Raw genomic sequence first — 23,129 nt, forward strand, 5'->3', positions numbered from 1 at the left:
CCGCCATTGTCTGTCACAATGCTCGACGCCTCAAACGACACCCTCTTTCCTAAGGGCTATTTATCATGGCTAATCAACCTAACCTGCACATTTTTGGACTGGGAGGAAACCAGAGCGCCCGGAGGAAACCCACGCAGACACGAGGAGAAAGTGCAAGCTCCACACAGACAGTCAACCGAGGCCGGAATTAAACCCGGCTCCCTGCAGCTGTGAGGCAGCAGTACTAACCACTGTGCCACCATGCCACCCCATTATCCCACCCCTCTCTAACTCTGCAAACTCCTTCAGCCCTATGATCTTCTGAGGTGCTTATATTCCTTCAATTCTGGTTTCTTGCACATCACTCCCCCATTGCTGGCTGTGCCTTCAGCTGGTTGGTCCCTAACTTCTGCAATTCTCTCTTCCTTTAAGGACTTTCTCTCTGACCAAGCTTTTGGCCACCTAACCTGATATATCTTTATGTGTGTCTCACTTCAGGTACCATGCCCTAAGAGGGTGTCAGTGACCAGGGACGACCATGTGTTGGCCCATGGTTGTGCTTGGGAAGATACTACAGTGGCTGCTTTCTGCAGGTTCTGGCTGACCAGGGGACTCTCTTGCTCTTACCACCTGCTGGTTAGGCGTATTGGAAGGATTTGCAGGTTGATGATTAACCTATTTGACCACGTTATTAACACACCTTCTGTGGCCATCAAGTCCCAGAGTAATCAAAATATTGTCAGGAGAAAAACAAAAAGCACAATTGGAAATCTATAATTGTTCTAGATCCTTTAAAATAAAATTACAATTAATTGTATTTACAAATTAAATAATGACATTTAAGACAAAGTATACACCAAATTTAGGATGAATAAGTGCACTGTTCTTAGCTGGATGCAATATAGATTTTCTCTTTCTCTAACATCATGGTGCAGTATGAAATATTGTATCAATGGTATCAATGGTATAGTCTTCATTCTTTGAATGTAATTCAGCCAGAGTGGGACTTGAATCTGGAGCTTCTGGACCGGATGTAGGGATGCTACCACTCCACCACAAGACCTCCCCAATTTTATGTCAAATTTTGTTTTGATATTCACTCGTGAAGTGCCTTAGGACATTCTAAAACATTAAAGCTACTATATAAATACAAATTATTGATGTATACATGTAAAATATACCTTGACATTATTCAAAAAAGAGCAGTGGAATTCTTAGGATGCTGGCCAATGTTTATCCCTGAATCAATATCACTGAAATAGATGATTTGGCCCTTTTGTTGTTATTTGTGGAACCTTGTTGTGAACAAATTGACTGCTGCGTTTCCTCCTCTACCACAGTCACTACATTTTAAAAGTATTATATTGGCAGTAAAACATATTGTGATGGCCGAATTCATAAAAATGCTATATAAAGGCAACTTATCTCCTTTCCTATTTATGTCTGCTTTTCTCTATTTCCTTTCGACTATACTTTTATTTGTCTCCTCCTCCTTGGAAAAGTCAGCCGCGAGGAGCTCACGGACAGTTAGCAAAGTGAGACAAATGAAGTGAGTGTGCAAGGGGATAAGCAGATGGGGCATCATGTTGGGAAATGTGAGGCCATTCTCTTTAGTAGGCAGATAGAAAATCAGAATATGTTTTAAATGATGAGAAAATATTAAACATTAGTGCTTGAGAGGGAGTTGGCTGCCATACATGAAACAAAGTTAACAGAAAGGTGCAACCAGCAATCGGGAAGTCAGATAGCTTGTTGGCCTTTATTTCAATGCGATTTGAGTGCAAGACTAAGGAAGTCGTGCTACAATCATAGAGGATTTTGGTGAGGCTACAGTTGGAGGACTGTGTACTGTCCTCTGTTGTGAAGGAAAAAGTATACATGCCTTAGAGTGGGTGCAACAAAGGTTCACTAGATTGGTACTTTGTATTTTTCTTTGTGTTTTATTTATAATTCCTTGTATCTCTGCACTTATTTTTTATTTCCCATAACTGTAAATTTCGCTCACTCTCGCCATTTCTCCAGGGAGCTATCTCACACTCGTTGCCTATGTTTATTCCTCACTTTCTTGGTTGTTCTCTAATTATCTTTCACTTTGATCAGCTCTCCCGTACTTCTCTCCCTCTGTGATTCTGTCTTTCTCGATTTGAATTGGTCTTATCCTTCCCCACATTTAACTCTGATTCTTTCTGTATTTTCTACTCTCCTTATTTATCTCCTCCGCCTCCTCTTTTATTTTATTCCGTGTCTTTTTTTCTCTTTATCAAGCTCTCAACCCCTATATTTACTTCTCACTTTCTCCCAACCTGCATCTATCTAATTCTCTCTCTCTGTGTATTTATACACGATTTATCACCACCTCCGCTTATATTTCCTTCTCTTTCTTTAGCACGGGTTCATTCCCTTTACTTCTCCCCATCTAATCCGCATGTATCTCTCGAGAATGATATCGCGTTGCATCTCCCCTTGTATTTTTGATCTGCCCCTCCATCCACAACACAATTTCCCTGTATTTATCTCCAGCTTCCTCCCTCGTTTATTTCTGTCTCCCTGCAGTTATCCCGATTGCCAAACATTCCCACCCTGCGCTTCATTTCTCACGAAACATTGAACTCGTGTTCCCCGTTTCTCTCCGGTACCCCTGCACATTTCTGTCGCTCTGGTTGCCTCCTGTCCTCTATTTACCTATCCCAGTCCCTCCCTGTCTGGCTGCTCGGGATGGGGACACTTGCTCTCTGCCAATGAGCGCCTTGTAGCGGTGCAGGTGTCAGATTCCGTCAGAGGGGTGTGGACGGCTTGGGTAGCAGTTGGAGTCTTTGCTCGCAATCCGCAGCATCATGTCTCCAGCTGCATCCCTGTGAAGTATGGGCTCACCGTCCCCGGCGGAGCGGGGCAGCAGCAGGCAAGTGAGCAGCAGAGCCGGACAAGAGCACCTGTGCCCCGGGGCAGCAGCCCGACCCTGCCGCGACCTCGCCAGCCGGACCCCGAGAGCTGGGCCCCGCCAGCCCGATCCCGAGCAGGGCGCGGGAGGCAGGTCGATGGGACTCGGTGCAATCCGGGCGCTGAGCCGGGATCGGAGCCGATCGCGTTAAGAGCCGAGGCCGCCCTCTCCCTACCCCACCCACCCCCCTTCCCTTCCTCCCCGTCCCCACAGCAACAAGCCGAGCCCATGGCCGCCCTGTGGCTCCACGAGTTCCCGCACAGCGAAGAGCCCCCGTACCCGGGAGACGAAGCCGAGCGGCCGGGGCCGCCACTCCTCAGCCTCCCTTCCCCTGTCCCCGGTCTCCTGTTCGATGAACATTTCCCCATGGCCGAGCGGCCAGAAGATGCCGGCGAGGAGGACGCCGCTCAGCCCGGCATCGAGGAGCTGCTGTCTCAGCTCCGGCAGAAGGACAGTGACCTGATCCTGGCGGCCAAGCTGGGCAAAGCTTTACTGGAGAGAAATCAGGAGCTGAGCAACCAGTTCGAGCTGATGCAGAGAGAGCTCACCGACAAGCTGGAGGTAAACCCCGCTGACCATTTCTCCCTGGAGATCGTTTATTGTAGCTCAGCCCCTCTCAATACCTTCCTCCCCCATGTCCCCCCCCAGGTTTCCCCCTACCCCCCCAGGTTTCCCCCTACCCCCCCAGGTTTCCCCCTACCCCCCCAGGTTTCCCCCTACCCCCCCCAGGTTTCCCCCTACCCCCCCCAGGTTTCCCCCTACCCCCCCCAGGTTTCCCCCTACCCCCCCCAGGTTTCCCCCCTACCCCCCCAGGTTTCCCCCCTACCCCCCCAGGTTTCCCCCCTACCCCCCCAGGTTTCCCCCCTACCCCCCCAGGTTTCCCCCCTACCCCCCCAGGTTTCCCCCCTACCCCCCCAGGTTTCCCCCCTACCCCCCCAGGTTTCCCCCCTACCCCGCCCAAGTTTCCCCCTACCCCGCCCAAGTTTCCCCCTACCCCCCGCCCAAGTTTCCCCCTACCCCCCGCCCAAGTTTCCCCCTACCCCCCGCCCAAGTTTCCCCCTACCCCCCGCCCAAGTTTCCCCCTACCCCCCGCCCAAGTTTCCCCCTACCCCCCGCCCAAGTTTCCCCCTACCCCCCGCCCAAGTTTCCCCCTACCCCCCGCCCAAGTTTCCCACTGCCCAAGTTTCCTCCTACCCCCGCCCAAGATTCCCCCTAATCACCCGCTTCCCTTTCAACCCCCATCCCTTTCAACCCACAACACCCCATGCAAGGAATCCCTCTTCTGGAAGCATTTTGCCACTTCTGCCATCTCATGCGATTCCATTTCATCCTAACTTTACCCTCATTTTACTGCGTCTCATACCTCTGGCTCCAATTTCATAACTTTAGTGCCCTCCTATAGTCTAATTTTGCCATTTCATGCTATCCTATTCCATTCTATGTCATCGTTGCCCATCCGATCTCGCATAGTTACAACAGTGCACTGATGATATGCCACTAGATTACCCCAGAATCTCACTGTACTTCACGCCACTAGATTACCCCAGAGTCTCACTGTATATACCTGATTCAAGAACGGCAAAAAGAAAGGTGCCACTTCAAAATCTCTAACCTGGAAGTGTTATAATGTCACAAGTTTTTCACTAATTATTCTCGTGAATGTCATTGAATGATGGGCTGTATATATTGAGATGCCTGACTTTAACAGTAGTTAATATGTTATAATCTGTTAAGCACAATCTTAACCCAGTGAGCTTGATTGGGTCTCTTGTACTTTGAGGCATGGGATTGATCTTAAACTCAATGCCATTTGGAAGAACACATTCATTGATGACTCGTGACCTTTTTCAAGCTGGAACTTACTGAAGTGTTTTAGACGTGTTTGAACTACCAATATTATAATGCTGATCTGTAACTTTAGGGCACTTTACTGCTTGATGACTTTTGCGGAATGGGCAGTTTCTCTACTGAATCAGCTCCTGAGGCTGTGACGATGGTGGTCAAGCAGTTCCAGAGTAATGTTACATAAAATTTTCTAGGGTCCTGATACATTGCTTTAATTTGTATCAAATAAGCAAAATGGATGTGCCTCATAATTTCTACAAATTGGTTCAGTGCACCTCTCCAGTCAAGCTTATCTCTTCCTGCTCCAGAACGTACAGGACTGCTGCTCATGCACTAGGACACTGATATGCAATAAAGGGTTCCTTGTTTGAAAAAGAGTTTTCTTGATTTTGAGTACAAATACATCAAGGATGTTGCACGTCATGAAAATAGGCCACTATAACACCCATCACCTCCCTTTTCCGTTTGGTCAGGGTGTTCAACAGTCTCAATGCTACTTGGGTGTTTATTTTTCAGCAAGACCTCCTTCCCCTCTTCTGTGCAAATAAAATATATTGTAGGCCAGTGAGCTTAACTTCGGTAGTAGGGAACATGCTGGAATCTTATCATCAAGGAAGAAATAGCGAGGCATTTGGATGGAAATTGTCCCATTGGACAGACGCAGCATGGGTTCATAAAGGCAGTTCATGCCTAACTAATTTAGTGGAATTCTTTTGGGACGTTACCAGTGCGGTAGACAACGGGGAGCCAATGGATGTGGTATATCTGGATTTCCAGAAAGCTTTTGACAAGGTGCTACACAAGAGGTTGCTGCACAAGATAAAGATGCATGGTATTAAGGGTAAAGTAGTAGCATGGATAGAGGATTGGTTAATTAATAGAAAGCAAAGAGTGGGGATTAATGGGTGTTTCTCTGGTTGGCAATTAGTAGCTAGTTGTGTCCCTCAGGGATCAGTGTTGGGCCCACAATTGTTCACAATTTACATAAATGATTTGGAGTTGGGACCAAGTGCAATGTGTCCAAGTTTGCAGACGACACTAAGATGAGTGGTAACTCAAAAACTGCAGAGGATACTGGAAGTCTGCAGAGGGATTTGGATAGTTTAAGTGACTGGGCTAGGGACTGACAGATGGAATACAATGTTGATAAATGTGAGGTTATCCATTTTGGTAGGAATAACAGCAAAAGGGATTATTATTTAAATTATATAATATTAAAAACATGTTGCTGTGCAGAGGGACCTGGGTGTCCGAGTGCATGAGTCGCAAAAAGTTGGTTTACAGGTGCAACAGGTGATTAAGAGGGCAAATGGAGTTTTGTCCTTCATTGCTAGAGGGATGGAGTTTAAGACTAGGTAGGTTATGCTGCAATTGTATAAGGTGTTAGTGAGGCCACACCTGGAGTATTGTGTTCAGTTTTTGTCTCCTTACCTGAGAAAGGACGTAAGGCGCTGGAGGGTGTGCAGAGGAGATTCACTGGGTTAATCCCAGAGTAAAGGGGGTTGGATTACAAGGAGAGGTTGAGTAGACTGGGACTGTACTCGTTGGAATTTAGAAGGATGCGGGGGGGGTATCTTCTAGAAATATATAAAATTATGATGGGAATAGATAGGATCGATGCGGGCAGGTTGTTTCCACTGGCTGGTGAAAGCAGAACCAGGGGGCATTGCCTCAAGATAAGGGGAAGTAGATTTTAGTCTGACCTTAGGAGGAACTTCTTCACCCAAAGCGTTGTGAATCTATGGAATAAAAGGTTGTCGTGTTCGGTCGGGAAAGTGGAGCTGAGTCCACAAAAGATCAACCATGGTCTCATTGAATGGCGGAGCAGGCTCGAAGGGCCAGATGGCCTACTCCTGCTCCTAATTCGTATGTTCTTATAAAAGGAAGGATGCAGAGTATATTCCTCTTTGACCAAAGGTGGCAAGTTGTCTTTCTCTTGCACTCCATGCTGTATGATGTCTCTCACTCCGAACCAAAAGAAAAGTTGGCAAAAGTCAGAAGAGCAAAGTAAAAGTTGGAGAGACAAAGGCAGATCCTTGGGAAGCTTAGGAAAGCGTGGAGAGATTCAGTGAATATAATCCAAAAGACAGTGGGATAGTGATTGAAAGAGCAGTTGCTAATAATGCTTGCGTATGGAATGAAGGTTGTACTGGAATAGGAAGCGTAGAGGCTGGGAATGCACAGATGGATATAGGGGTAGGAGAGGATGTAAGAGCACTGGAGTTGGGAAGGAGTTTATTTACATTTATTCATTGAGGCACAGGGAGCTAGGAAAGATTGATGAAGTCCGAGAGGTTGGGAATCTGGAACAATGCACCGGTACAGACAACAGATGTTGCCTCCTACATGAGCTATTGTGCGAGGTGAAGGCTGTTATTCTGACAAAAAAAAGTTGCAGAAGGCTGGGATTGATTATACAATACTAGGATTCTGCACTTCGTCACGAGGTGTGATCCAGCGAGGTTGAGGTAGTCCAGGCTCGGGTATCTAGTTGCTGGTGGGAGCTGAAGCGGGTGGCATTGGTTTGAATTCAACACAATGATGGAAGAAATTTTGACTTGCCTGCTTTTTAATGGCATGGGTAGGCAGAAGCATTCAAATATTAATGCTAATTCCAATTTCACCTTATCAGCAGTCTCATTTTCCTGAGCCTCTGCTTAGCACAAATGCAGCAGTACTGTCTTAAGTTGTGCACAACCTAAGGGTGGTGAATCTGAGAGCTATCTCCTTCCAGCAAGGATATTATTGCCATAGAGGGAGTGCAACCAAGATCCACAATACTTGTTCTGGGGCTGGTGGGACTGTCTTATGAAGAGAAGTTGGGGAAATTGGGCCTGTATTCTCTCGTCATTATCACATTCGATGAATGAGGGTGACTTCATTGAAACCTACAAAATACGTGAAGGACAGATGCTTCCCTTGACCAGAGGTCACAATTTCAAAATAAGAGGCAAGCCACTTAAGACCGAGTTGAGAAATGTCTTTACACTGGTGGGGGGGGGATTGATAGATTTCTGGTTAACAATAACATAAAGGATTATGGAGGTAGTGGATGTAAAAGACATTGAAGTGTCCACTCTGCCATGATAGTGTTAAATGGTGGAACAGACTTTAAATGCTTAATGGCCTACTCCTATTCCTTGGTCCCTCCACGAGGATCAAGGATCATCAAGGCTGGAGAACCTTTGGTTGCTGTTTTTGGACAGAGATATCTGAAGGTGGTGGCATTGCAGCTGTCCTCGGGTACATTTTCCTCTGACAGTTGGGCAACAATTCCTTAATTAGAGATGTTCCTGGAGAATGCCATGGCTGACTTAGGCTTGCAAACCCAGACAAGTTTGAGCCCCATCTGGTGTGCATTGTGCTTGATTGAGTTCAGGCCAGGGGAAAGGAGGAAAATTGGCCCCAATAAGTTTCTGTGCTGCTTAGTGCCCCTTTTTGCTACTCAGTCCCAAACAGGATGCAAGGCGTGACCATTTTAGTAACAAATGTCTGGTGAATTTTCCCAAATCAATTATCTCCTTGTCAAAGATCACACATGCAGTCTGGAATCATGAAAAACTATGGGTGTACTGAGATGTGGCTTCATGGGGCCTGGTTTCCAGTCCTACAAGCAGCAAAGCCGTTATACTGTGAGGAATTAAAATAGGGGGCAGGTGAATCGCCTTGCTCCCTCCTTTCCCTGCTTAACATTTGAAATGAACGTCCTTTCAACGGTCTTTCCCATTTCTTGGCCAAGTGTGTGCCACATGAGCAGTACAGTCCATTTGTTCAGTCCAAATAGGTGCATTATAAATCTTAAACTTAGTTTGTCTTAGTCCAAGTGGAGAGTGTACAGCATGTTCAGTTTCTTTATGTGTTACACTTTGCTGTGTGTACTGTCCTCTGTAGATATTTTATTCAATACACTTGGACATTTTATAAATATTTAAGTTGGCTGTTCAACCCAGATTGCTCCAGTCCAGTAATTCCTTTGGATTCATTTATAGGATGTGGGCATTGGTGGTTACGCCAGCATTTATTGCCTATCTCTAATTGCCCTTGAGGTGGTGGTGAGCTGCCTTCTTGAAACATCCTCTGGTGTAGGTAGTGCAGCAGCCTTCAATGTTTTATGTGATCTCCTTGACGTTCAGCTGCATGTCCTCAAACCTCTGCTGCTCAAAATGGATGGTGGGTGCATTGGGTTGAGATGAGCAGCTGTATTTGCAGTGGCAATCCAGTAGTGTTGCAAGAAATTGAAGTGGTTGCCAAGAGTCACAGTATCAATTTGCAAGTGATGCTCTTGAGTACTCTTGAACTACAGTTTTTGGGGAAACGGTACGGTAGAAGGGAAATTAATTCTCTTTAACACAAACCTTTTAGTAGGATGTTTTTAATGCTTTCATGGGATGTGAGCATTGCTGGCAAGTTCAAAATTTGTTGCTCATCCCAAATTGCCCTTGAGAAGATGGTAGTGAACTGCTGTAGTCCATCTGTTTGGTACACCCGGTGCTGTCGAGAAGAGTTTCTGGATTGTAACCTATTGACAGGGAAGGAACTGATATAGTGCCGATTCAGTATGGTGTGTGGCTTGGAAAGGAATCTGAAGGCAGTGGTGTTCCAATTCATCTGCTGCCCTTGTCTTGCTATATGGTGGTGGTCGTGGCTGTAGAAGGTGCTGTTGAAAAAGCCTTGGTGAGTTGCTGCAGTGCATCTGGTAGAGGGTGCACACTTCTACTACTGTACATCAGTCGGGATGAGGCGCCAGTCAAATGAGTTGCTTTGTCCCTGATGATGAGGGCAGCACGGTAGCATTGTGGATAGCACTATTGCTTCACAGCTCCAGGGTCCCAGGTTCGATTCCAGCTTGGGTCACTGTCTGTGCGGAGTCTGCACATCCTCCCCGTGTGTGTGTGGGTTTCCTCCGGGTGCTCCGGTTTCCTCCCACAGTCCAAAGCTGTGCAGGTTAGGTGGATTGGCCATGATAAATTGCCCTTAGTGTCCAAAATTGCCCTTAGTGTTGGGTGGGGTTGCTGAGTTATGGGGATAGGGTGGAGGTGTTGACCTTGGGTAGGGTGCTCTTTCCTAGAGCCGGTGCAGACTCGACGGGCCGAGTGGCCTCCTTCTGCACTGATAATTCTATGATCTATGATGTTCAGCTTCATGAGCGCTGTTGGAGTTACACTCATCCAGGCAAGTGGAGAGTATTCCATCACGCTGTTGACTTGTGTCTTGTAGATAGTGGACAGGTTTTGGGGAGTCAGGAGGTAAGTTACTCGCTGCACAATTCCCAGCCTCTGACCTCTTGTAACCACTTAAGTTTCTAGTCAATGGTAACCCCTAAGATGTTGATAGTGGGGATTCAGCGATGATAATGCCATTGAATGGCAAGGTTTTTTTTAAAGATTCTCTTGAGTTCGAGCTGTTAATTGCCTCACACTTATGTGGTGCGATTAAATTAAATTGAAAGATCATTTTTCTGAGTTTGCACAATAGTTCAAACTATAAATACCTGAAATTCCTGAATGGCCATTATGGAATCACTAAGTGAAGGGGAAAAACATCTCCTGCAGCATGGAAATAGTACAGAATTTCTAAGTGATATGGTGGCAAAATTTAACTGTTGGGTCGGTATCACATACTGTGATGTGCTCTAAGTTCACTTGCTGTTATAAAAAAAAAGTAAGAACTTGTATCCATGGCACCTTTCTACAAAGTACTTTTGAAGTATAATCGTGGTTGTCAAGCTGGAAAATGTGGCAACCAATTTGTGCGCATCAATATCCCACAACCAGCAATGAGTGACCAGATCATCTTTTTTCATGATGTTGCTTGAGGGATAAATATTGACCAGCACCCTGGAAGCTCTACCCTCCACTTTTATCATGTGACCCTTCACCCCTGGCTCAGGTCTAAAGTGCAATTTAAAGACCCCCCCCCCCCCCTCCCCGAACTCCGTTTTGTACTCTACTGGAATGCTTAGATTAATTCTTTAATTTCGTGGAATGGGGTTTGAACCCATAACCTCTGACTCAAATGAAAATGCCATCACTGAGCTGTCGAATAGTGAATGGGTGAAAGAACTCGTACCATTTTTAAAAAATAAAAATTTAGAGTATCAAATTATTATTATTTTTTTTTTTTTCCAATTAAGGGGCAATTTAGCATGGCCAATCCACCTAACCTGCACATCTTTGGGTTGTGGAGGTGAAACCCATGCAGACACAGGGAGAATGTGCAAACTCCACACGGACAGTGACCCAGGGCCGGGATTTGAACCCGGGTCCTCAGCGCCGTAGTCCCAGTGCTAACCACTGTGCCACGTGCCGCCCCTACTCGTACCATTCTTTATGTAATGTTCTCAGTGTGTCACAGCCCTGCTATAAAGTTTTTAGTAGCTCAGAATCTTAGTATTTTACCAGTTTTGCATGTCCAAAGGGCATTTCAAAGGGGACTTGGCACCCTATCCTTGTGTATTTTCAGTGGGACCTCAGGGCAAGCACTGTGGAAAGTTACATTGCGTTGTGATGCTTCGAATCCTCAATCTAGTGCAGTGTATCCAAACTGTGCCGGAAATGCATCACATGTTTCAATCCAACAAAGATAACAGCACAACTTGCGTCTACAGTATCTTTCCATGTGTAATAGTATTGGGATGTTCCTGTCTTCAGATGTTGCAATACCATACATGCAAAACATAAACTGCATTCAATCTTTGGGACACCTCTCTGGCAATAGAAAATACTTTGTAAATGGCCTCCGGGTATGGATGTTACGTTGGGCCTCGTCAAACAGGATGCTACAAAGTAATACAAAATGGAGGATGCATGCATTGCTTTCTGTATTATTGGGAAAATAAATGTATTTGATTATCTGTGAAAGATTCAGAAATATAATTATTTGTTTCCTATTTTTTTTTATAGAAAATTCTAATAACATACTTTTACAGAATTCTAAAAGGATGTTGGGAATGACTCAGCTGATTGTGCTCCATTTGATTGTAGCTGCATGGCGAGTAGTTTGAAGTGATGTTCCTGATGATAGTGCAATAGTTCAAATTCCTATTTATTGACTATGTTGCAGGACCCTTGCTATGAGGACAGTTCAGGTACATGCTCTCACGTCCTGCAAGAGTTTTGCTGGAGAACATCATTGAAGGGGGCAACATGCAGTTTTTAAATTGGTATGATTGCCCCTCTTCTTTGCTAAATCTGTGGTCTCAAGCCCTCCCTGCTTATTTGGTGTGAGAGAAAGTAGCAGCTGCCATAGTAACTAGAAGTAGTGAGGGTTAGTCATTCCTCTCGCAGATGATTATGTTTTCAGGAAAACAAATTATTCTGAGAGTACCCAAATGATAAAATTGTTTGTAAGATTAGAAAAATATCTTTTTGGTCAAGGCTGCTAAGTGTTGCTGTGTCCCATATTAATGCCAAGAGACCTTGTGAATGGAAATTTTGCAGATAATCCCATAGTACGGCAGATTGCACTGTGAGAATAGTTATAGTTCAAATTGCCATGTACTGGCAGAGTGCTGTAAGGTCATATATTTTGGAGATGGTTGGTGTTCATGCACCCTTGTGCTGGCAGAACATGATGGGATCCACACTTTGAGAGTAGTTAGGGTTTATGCTGTCTAATTTTTGTGAAATTGAAGAATTTTCTTTCCATTATTCAGTGCTATATCTGCGTGGGTCTCACCCCCACAACCCGGAGATGTGCAGGGTAGGTGGATTGGACATGCTAAATTAATTGGAAAAAAATTGAATTGGGTACTCTAAATTTATTTTAAAAAAATATTCAATGCTCTCACCTTTTCTTGGGCCCTTACGAAACATCCACCCTCCTACACAAAGAAGCTGTGAATAAATTACTGAGGCACTGACAATCATACAGATGGTTACAGGGAGTGACATTGTATTGATACTGATAGTGATCGGACTAATCTATAATCACATGGTAAACTAGTCTTAAGATATTTGTTTAGATACAGATATCTTTCTAATTTCTATTATTAATATTCCTGTATGATCATTATTCCCTTGAGCTTCTCTTTCTTGTCCCTCCTAAGCTCTCTAGTGTTTTACACATGGTATCTCTCCCCTACATACTGATGGTATTCAAATTTACAACATCTCTGACTCATCGATTCTTTCTAGAATCTCAAGGCAATGGAGCTCCTGATCTTGCCTTCATTCTATCAACCTTTAGACCTTCAAAGCCTAATCTTGTGATCTCAAATTGCCATTGTTCCATTTTTGTTCACATTTTGAGCATTAATGGATCTAGCCCTTTATTAGGATTTTCCAGTTTTTAACAAAAAAAAATCAATTTATGTTTGTATTAAATTCCTCATTTTTACTGTGTGCTGATTTGCTTATAGAACTGTTTTAATGCTTCCACAATCCAGATCTTTCAGTATTTCCCTCCCATTTCTGCCAGTTCAATTCTTCATGTCCTCTGTCCTGACTAAAATTCCAGCTCTTTTTATTCATTGTTGTTGTAGCACGAGGTAACAGGACGAGGCAGAGTTAAATCACAACAGTGATTTGTTAACAAAGGAGGAAATTTATATTTACGGATCAACACAACTTCAATACAGGACTGGTTCCGTCTACTCCCAAGCTTATTCTGATGATCTCCCGCTCCCTCGGCCCATGCCCTGGCACCAGATAGGCTCATGTTTTTGCACTCTGCTCCCAATGACTCAGAGAGGGTCATGGCCGATGAAAGATCAGCCCTTTAAGAGGCCATGTTGTTACATTCCTCTCCCTTAAGTTCCCTTACAATTACAAAAACAAAAACTCTTGGATACAATTATGTACAGTTAAACAAAAATTCTCGGTAAGGGAGCCAATGGGCAAAGTTTATAAAGTCAGCCTATCAGGGGACGTTTGAACACTTGCAGAGGGCCGCATCTCATACCGGGTATTCCTCCATACTTGAGGCATCCATCAGAGTCCCTATCAGTGGCAGGTAGTCTTGCAGATTCCGAAGATGAGGCAGTGCCGACTCCCTCCTCAGCTCCTTCTGCTGGCACACAAGATTCCTCTTGGAAACACCTTGGCTCTATTTCCACCGACTCCCGGTGGCTGGTACACTAGCTACTACTGGGTCCACACGCCTTGCTTCCCACCTTCTTAAATCTACATGCTTTGCACTTTTCAGCCCTGAAGGCTGATGACATATGACACTGGGCCGCTCTTTGCAATAACCTTCTAGGGTACCCAAACTGGTACCCCTCCGAAATTTCAGACGAAAGCAAAATCCTCCACTCGTATGACCTGTCTCCCTTGGCAGAGCAGTGGTGAGAAGCTTGCTTAGCCTTCACCCTCCCCGTCAAATTCGGGAAAACAAGACCAAGGTGGGACCTCGGGTGCTGACCCATCAACTACTCGGTGGAGTGACTCCGGTGGTCGCATGTGGAGTCGTGTTGTCTGACTAAAGAATGGGCCATGCAAAGTAGCAGTGGTCTGTTGGACTGTACCTCATTGAAGCTTTGAAAGATTGCACTGTTCGTTCTGCCAACCCATTGGAAACTGGGTGGTAGGAGGCCGTAAATACTGTTAAGTTTGATCAAGAGTTGTGTCTCATCAGCTGTAAAAGCAATGCCATTATCAGAAAGGATCACCTTCAGAATGTCATGTTACAAACATTTGCCACAGCTTCGTGGCTGACGAGGTCGTTCAACACATGATAAAAACATCGTTCCCAGAAAAGGGCCAACAAAATTGGTGTGGCGTCTCATCCTGGCCACTCCCAAGGGTGTAGTTTTGCTATGAGCGGAAGGGCCTGCTGCATCTGGCAATGACAACACGGCTGACGACGCTGTCTATTTCTTTGTCTATCCCTGGCCACCAAATGTAGCTCCTGACCAAGATCTTCAACTTCGTTTGGTCAGGATGCACACCATGTAACTCCTGGAGAAGTGGCTTTCATGCCTAGGGTGGCATTATCACTTTGCACCCCCACAAAAGAACCCTGGCCTCACAGCTAATTTCATCCTTATGTTGCAAGTGGCCTGTCTTGCTCTGACTTATGAGAACCATTCTTTTTACCTTTGATAAAACATGGTCCCTGTCATTTCATGTCATGATTTGGGCAAGGGCAGCACGGTGGCGCAGTGGGTTAGCCCTGCTGGCTCACGGCGCCGAGGTCCCAGGTTCGATCTCGGCTCTGGGCCACTGTCTGTGTGGAGTTTGCACATTCTCCCCGTGTTTGCATGGGTTTCGCCCCCACAACCCAAAAGATGTGCAGGCTAGGTGGATTGAACATGCTAAATTGCCCTTTAATTGGAAAAAAATAATTGGATACTCTAAATTTATTTTTTTAAATGATTGGGCTGATGAAATGGGCAAAGTGTTGATAAAATTCAGATCCAGGGTAATCTCCTGTGGAATGGGAGGCACAGGTACCATCTGTGGAGATGGAAGCATCATTTGGTATCTGCGTATCTGCATTGAAACGCATAACAACACACAGCTAACAGTAATACCCATCCTTGCACTCTGGCTGATGCAATCGACGGAACTGGTTTACCCTTGTGGAAAAGGACAAGTAGTGGCTTATGGTCCGAGATGATGGTGAAGTGGTGGCCTTAAACATACTGATGGCATTTCTTGACTGCATAAATGACTGCCAAACTCTTTGTATCTATCTGTGAATACATCTTTTCGGCATCCAAAAAGGTTCTATAAGCAAAGGTGGCAGGCCGCTCCACAACATTTTCCATCTTATGGGAAAGTACCGCCCTTCCCCTATGACATTAGGCAATAAAGCACACGTCACTATTATGGGTTTGTCTGGGTTGAAGTGGACAAAAGGCCGATGATTATCGGGTCTGTTTCATTTGGTCAAAAGATTTCCTCTGAGAACCTTCCCACTTCCATCGTTGGTGCTTCTTCAACAGGTGCTGTCGGGATGCCAAAATTGTTGACAAATTGGCTAAACAACGGCCATAATAATTGACCATCCCTAAAAGGGATTTCAACTCAGTCATGTTTCTAGATTCTCTCACCACTTTTATTGTTTTTACCATGTCCTCAAATGGATGTAGGCCTTTTGCATCAACTTCAAAACCTAAATACGTGGTCTCATCGGCCTGAAATGAGCACTTTTGGATTGGATTTGTTTACTGTCATGTGTACCGAGGTACAATGAAAAGTATTTTTCTGCGTACAGTTCAGACAGATCATTCCGTACATGAAAAGAAAATACATAAGGCAAACATAAAATACACCATGTAAATACATAGACACAGGCACCAGGTTAAGCATACAGGAGGGTAGTACTACTCTGTAGAGAAGATGTGTGAAGAGATCAGGTCAGTCCATAAGAGGGTTGTTTAGGAGTCTGGTAACAGCGGGAAAGAAGCTGTTTTTGAATCTGTCAATGCGTGTTCTTAGACTTTTGTATCTCCTGCCTGATGGAAGAAGTTGGAAGAGTGAATACGCCGGGTGGGAGGGGTCTTTGATTATGCTGCCTGCTCTCCCGAGGCAGCGGGAGGTGCAGACAAGTCAATGCATGAGAGGTGGGTTCATGTGAGGGACTGGGCTGTCACGACTCTCTGTAGTTTCTAGCGGTTTTGGGCCGAGCAGTTGCCATACCAGGCTGTGATGCAGCCTGATAGGATGCTTTCTATGGTGCATCTGTGTAAATTGGTAAGAGCCAATGTGGACATGATGAATTTCCTGAAAAATCTAGGCGCTGTTGTGCTTTTTTGGTTGTAATGTCGACGTGGGTGGACCAGGACAGAGTTTTGATGATGTCCACACCTAGGAATTTGAAGCGGTCAGCCATCTTAGGAGAGCTATAAGGGGGCATGAAAAAGCCCTGGCTGGAAGGATTAGGGAAAACCCCAAGGTATTCTACATTTATTTGAGAAATATGAGGATGATCAGAGTGAGAGTAGGGTCGATCCAGGATAGGGGAGGGAACTTGTGCCTAGAGTCTGAGGACGTTGGGGAGGCCCTCAGTGAATATTTTCCTTCAGTATTCACTAGATAGAGGGACCTTGTTGCTCGTGAGAACAGCGTGAACCAGTTTAATATAATCAGGTTGATAGCAAGAAGGAGGATATGCTGGAAACTTTGAAAACCATCAGGATAGTTAAGTCCCCTGGGCCAGCCGGGATATACCCAAGGTTGCTAGAGGAAGCAAGGGAGGAGATTGCTGCGCCGTTGGTGATGATCTTTGCGTCCTCACTCCACTGGAGTAGTACCAGATGTTTGGAGGGAGGAGAATGTTGTTTCCCTGTTCAAGAAAGGGACTAGGGAAGTCCCTGGGAATTACAGACCAGTCAGGCTTATGTCTGTGGTGAGCAAAATACTGGAAAGGATTCTGAGAGATAGGATTTATGATTATTTAGAAAAACATAGTTTGATTAAAGATAGCATGGTTTTGTGAGGGGCAGGTCATGCCTCACAAGCCTCATTGAATTCTTTGAGGATGTGACAAGACACATTGATGAAGGTCGGGCAGTGGATGTGGTGTATATGGATTTCAATAAGACTTTTGATAAGGCTCCCCATGGTAGGCTCATTCAGAAAGTTAGGGGGCATGGGATACAGGGAGATTTGGCTGTCTGGATACAGAATTGGCTGGCCGAAAGAAGACAGCGAGTGGGAGTGGATGGAAAATATTCCGCCTCGAGGTCGGTGACCAGTGGTGTCCCGCAGAGATCTGTTCTGGGACCTCTGCTATTTGTGGTTTTTATAAATGACTTGGATGAGGAAGTAGAAATCTGGGTTAGTAAGTTTGCTTATGACACAATGGTTGGTGGAGTTGTAGATAGTGTTGAGGGCTGTTGCAGGTTACAAGAGGATATTGACAGGATGCAGAGCTGGGCTGAGAAGTGGCAGATGGAGTTCAACCTGGATAAATGTGAAGTGATTCATTATGGAAGGTCAAATTTGAATGCTGAATCCAGGGTAAAAGGCAGGATTCTTGGAAGTGTGGAGGAACAGCGGGATCTTGGGGTCCACGTACATAGATCCCTCAAACTTGCCACGCAGGTTGATAGGGTTGTTAAGAAGGCGTATGGTGTGTCGGCTTTCATTAACAGGGGGATTGAGTTTAAGAGCCGCAAGGTTTTTCTGCAGCTTAATAAAACCCTAGATAGACCACACGTGGAATATTGTCCAGTTCTGGTAGCCTCATTATAGGAAGAATGTGGATGCTTTGGAGAGGGTTCAGAGGAGATTTACCAGGATGCTGCCTGGACTGGAGGGCATGTCTTGTAAAGAAAGATTGAGGAAGCTAGAGCTTTTCTCACTGGAGAGAAGAAGGCAGAGAGGTGACTTGATAGAGGTGTACAAGGTGATGAGAGGCATAGATAGAGTGGATAGCCAGAGATTTTTCCCCAGGGCGGAAATGGCTGTCACGAGGGGACATCATTTTAAAGTGATTGGAGGAAGGTATAGGGGAGATGTCAGAGGTAGGTTCTTTACACCGAGAGTGGTGAGTGGGCGGAATGCACTGCCAGCAGAGGTGGTGGAGTCAGAGTCATTGGGGACATTTAAGTGACTCTTGGACAGGCACATGGACAGCAGTAATTGAAGGGGTGTAGATTAGGTTGATCTTAGATTATGGTAAGTGGTTGGCACAACATCGTGGGCCTAAGGACCTGTACAGTGCTGTACTATTCTATGTTCTATTTCCACCTCGCCCACATTGATGCTGACAGGGGTGTGTACAGTACTTTGCTTCCTGAAGTAATGACCAGCTCTTTAGTTTTGCTGACATTGAGGGAGAGATTGTTGTCGCTGCACCACTCCACTAGGTTGTCTGCCTCTCTCCTGTATTCTGACTCATCATTGCTTGAGATCCGACCCACTATGGTTGTGTCGTCAGCAAACTTGTAGCCAGATTTTGCCACGCAGTCGTGTGTGTATAGGGGCTAAATACGCAGCCTTGTGGGGCCCCGGTATTGAGGACTATTGTGGAGGAGGTGTTGTTGTTTATTCTTACTGATTGTGGTCTGTTGGTCAGAAAATCGAGGATCCAGTTCCAGAGGACGGAGCCAAGTCCTATGCTTTGGAGCTTTGATATGAGCTTTTCAATTCATATACCAGTTTCTTGAAATCTCCAGACGACTTCCAAATTGGCAATATGCTCTTTGGGCATTGTCACCGTTGCTAAGATTTCGTCCAGATACATGATAACATTTGGGATCCCCAATCACAGGCTCTCCACCGTGTACTGTGATATAGCGCAGATGAAACCTCGAAAGGCAACTTCATATATTGGGGTAAACTTTTGTGTTTGTGGTGATGTATTTCCTTGATTCTTTCTCCAACTCAAGCTGCTGGTAGGCATGACTTGAATCCAATTTAGTGCACTTGAGGCCTCCTGCCAATTTCGTGCAGCAAGTTTTCATCCCATGACTAGGGTATCTATCTATTTAGCAGCCCTGTTCACAATCATCTTGTAATCGTTGCAAATTCTTCTTGTGCGATCTGGCTTTAATACTGGGACTACTGGTGCTGCCCACTCTGAAAACTGCACTGGTGTAATTATCCCCAGTCTTCCAGAAGTTTCCGTTCCACTTCCAACTTTTTAGTTCTGGGCACAGAGTACCGGTTGGACGATAAAATAATTTTGATGTTGCATCAGACTCGATGCAGGTTTTGGCCTTTACCCCTTTTATGCACCCAGCTCTCACTGAAAAACTTCCTGGTACTTACACAAAAGTTCCTGGAAAACCCTGTCCATGATGCTGAATATCTCCAGCCAATTTAGCCTGATTTTCTTCAGCTTGCCTCGCTCCATGAGGTTTGTCCTCTCTCCTTTTACTGCGATTAAAGGCAAATAGGCAGACTGGTGCTGGTATGATACTGGCACTGATGCCGTGCCCATTATCTTCAGAACCTCTCCAGGTTAAAGTGCCTGTTATACTGCCGCGACTCAAGGGTTGCAGCCCTCCCTATAGATACTTGTATCTCTGCTCTCCTACCACCATGGCAGCAACACCTGTATCTACACCCATACTTAATGGACGGCTGTTAACATTACTGACAATTTTGGTGGGGGGGTGGGGTGCCTTCCTTCACTTCATGTTGAGCTTCTTAACTTTGAACTTCTCTCCCAGGTCTTCCATAAACTTATTCACTGAACTCATCGATTGTTTTTTTTTTTTTTGGGGGGGGGGAAGGAACTAGGTGTCGTCTGTCTGCCTGTTCATCTGACTTATATATGGCCTTTTCTATTGCCGGAAACCCGGGGTTTCCCAATGGCATGGGGCTGCCCCACAGTGGAAAACCCCATTGACTAGCTGGCGAAACGGAGAATCCCGATGCACCAGAAATCACGGCGGGATGGAAAAATGCGCCCTTGATGTCCAGTGGCCTCCTCTGGAGATTTGTGGGCAGCACGGTAGCATTGTGGGTAGCACAATTGCTTCACAGCTCCAGGGTCCCAGGTTAGTTTCCCGGCTTGGGTCACTGTCTGTGCGGAGTCTGCACGTTCTCCCCGTGTGTACGGGGTTTCCTCCGGGTGCTCCGGTTTCCTCCCACAGTCCAAAGTTGTGCAGGTTAGGTGGATTGGCCAAGCTAAATTGCCCTTAGTGCCCAAAAAGGTTAGGAGGGGTTACTGGGTTACAGGGATAGGGTGGAGGTGAGGGTTTAAGTGGATCAGTGCAGACTCGATGGGCCAAATGGCCTCCTTCTGCACTGTATGTTATATTTTCTAAGTGCTGGTAAATGGGATTGGTATAGATTGGTATTTGACAGTGTATAGACATGTGGGCCAAAGGCTCTGTTTCTGTGTTCTATGACTCTATGATTCTAAATCCTGACCTTGATGAACAAGTGACATAACTACTTGGAGCTACACAACAAGTAAAAATGTTGCTGCTGAATGGGGAAGGACTTAATTTGGTGACTCATTGAGTAACCCCACGAACAAATTTTATATGGTTGCAGTGAGTAACTCCAAACTTGTATAATGAATTGAAATCATCTTGATTGTTCTGCATTTGGATGTTGGGTATAAAATAGGTTGAGTCATTCTTTTGTGATCTGTTCAGAAATGTATTTTGCTGATGTATTTATTTTTTCATTTGAACTGATTTCAAGTGTGGCTTTGTCACCTTTAATGTCATGAAACAGAGAAGGTGCTTGAGGTAGAAGAACCTTTATTCCATAGTGAATTCTTCCATTCATTGGAAACCTTATAATGTGCCCATTGTTTTTATAAAGTGTCTACTGGTCTATCAAACTTGTGGTAACTGGTGATAAAATGCAGTAGCAAGTGGATTCCAATTGCAGTTCTCTCCGACATCGCTCTCCAGTTGTGTATTAAGGGCTGTGACCTCCTGCTTGGGGTTGAGTTTTGGGATATTGTGGATGAAGGGCATTCACAGTTTTAAACCATTCTATATTATAAACTGTACTCTTGGTATGTAAAGTCATGACTTAAACCAACTTCCCTCATTCCGATTGCTATAGTGCTCCCTTGGTTGGCACCTCTTCCACAAACATTCACTCCTTCCACCACTAACGGACAGTGGTAACAATGTGCACCATCTCCAAGGTGCACTGCACAAACTCACCAAGGCTACTTAAGCAGCACCTTCCAAACCCACGACCACTACCATCTAAAAGGACAAGAGCAGCAGATACCTGGGAACACCACCTGGAATTTCTTCACCAAGCCCACTCACCATCCTGACTTGGAAAAGTATCTCCATTCCTTCACTGTACCCATGTTTAAAAAATCCAGGTTTGAAAGACAACTAGGCTCTTTGGCGCCAGAGGTGTAAGTAAAGCATCATAAAAGTTTGGACTAATGGACTTTTATTTAGATTAAGAGGGCTCCCTGGGGAGTAGATAATTAGGTACATTGTGTTCAGCTTAAAAAGATCATGTCGTGGATGGGAGGAACCATGGGGTGAAGCAGTCAGGTGTTTACATTTTCATGGTTAGTTTTTGGCTGGAAGGTGAGCTGAGAAAGCTTCTGAAGAAATAAAGGCAGATTCTGCATTATTCTGACAGGGTGTCAGGTCTTGTTCTTTCAAGCAACCTCAAAAGATGCCTCTTTCGCAAAGTGGAGTATCCAAGACATCTCTACAGCAGGTATTCCTAAGTGCTAACTGTGTTTAAAAGTGGACTGAGATCTGAGATGGTTTTGTTGTTTAAATGGAAATAAAGATAGCAGTTGAGGATTATTGTGTCACTTGATTAACATTGTTAAACCCTTTTATAAGGTCCTTATTTCTTCCCCCTTATGTGCAAAAGGAATGCAGTCATGAACAGGTTTTACATTAGGCAGGTTTAGCCATTCACTGCCAGACCTGGTTGGATTGGATTGTGCTCCTGACTGCTAAACTGTTGACCACCTAACTACCCTCCTGGCTCTCATTAGCTGGTAGTGTTAACTGTTCTTTTTACTCAAGTTCTTTCCCTTTCTCCATCAAATCTGCCGCCATGACCCCTAATCTCAAAATAAAATCAGCCCTCGACTCTTCTGTTCTCGCAAACTGCCACAGCATTCATCTCCAACTTGCCTTTATTCTCCTAAGTTCTGGACTGCCTCCCAAATCTGCATCCATTTTTTCCATTTGTATCACTCCAAGCAGGTTTCCACCCCCGCTACAATATGGAAGCCCCTCTTAGCAAGTCACGGGACATTGGGCTAAACTGAATTATCTCTCTTGGTCCTTTTCACCCTGTCTTCAGCCTTTGACCCTGTTGATCATATCGTCCTCATCTGACAACTCTTGTCAGTCGCGAGGCTGGGTGGGACTGCATTCCATCTGTGCAACGTTGCATCCCATTTGAGGACATCTGAAACACTGCTGTCTGTATCCTAACTTGTACAAAGTCATGTTCACTCATTAGGACAGTCCTGACCCTTAATAGTTCCTGATAACACTTCAGTTATCAAATTCTCATTCTTGTTTTTGTATACTTCCATGGCTTTGCCCCTTCTCATCTCCTCCAGACCTATTTTTTTCCTGCCCTCTTCCAATTTTGGCTCTTGAGCATCCATGACTTTCATTGCTCAACCATAGTTGGGTCTGCCTTCTGTGTCCTATGCCCTAAACTCTGGAATCCCTAAACCTCTCCATATCTTTTCCGCTCTTTCCTCCTTTAAGACACTCCTGAAAATCCAGCTCTATGACCAATCTTTTGGTAATCTGCCCTGTTAGCTCTTTATGTGGCTCAGTGTCAAATACTTGTTTTCTAACACTGCTATGAGGTGCCTTGGGACATTTCTATACATTAAAGATGTTATATAAATGTAAGTTGCTGCTGAGTTAGCTGTTGCATGTCCTTGTAAAGTCGGCAGAAATGACCAAGTGGTATGGCCAGATGACCAGTGTAGGGAGATTGATGGCATTTAGAGGAATCGGCCAAATTAATTAGCTGGTTTGAAAATTTGCCAACCGTTT

At 45.1% G+C, this 23,129-nt stretch overlaps 1 protein-coding gene across 5 annotated transcripts in view; it reads left to right on the forward strand.

The window, feature by feature from the left end:
- Nucleotides 1-2,767: 2,767 nt before the first annotated feature.
- Nucleotides 2,768-23,129, forward strand: part of LOC140409407 (BICD family-like cargo adapter 1) — a 176,385-nt gene continuing 156,023 nt past the window's right edge. For all 5 annotated transcript variants that reach the window (XR_011940331.1, XM_072497851.1, XM_072497854.1 and 2 more), the window contains exon 1: nucleotides 2,768-3,478. Coding sequence is in view for 4 of the 5 variants with exons in the window: in XM_072497851.1 (XP_072353952.1) it covers nucleotides 3,146-3,478 (333 nt within the window). In the remaining variant the exon portion in view is untranslated. The remainder of the gene's footprint in view (nucleotides 3,479-23,129) is intronic.

Source organism: Scyliorhinus torazame, chromosome 1 (assembly GCF_047496885.1).
Source record: "Scyliorhinus torazame isolate Kashiwa2021f chromosome 1, sScyTor2.1, whole genome shotgun sequence".
NCBI classification, from domain to species: Eukaryota; Metazoa; Chordata; class Chondrichthyes; order Carcharhiniformes; family Scyliorhinidae; genus Scyliorhinus; species Scyliorhinus torazame.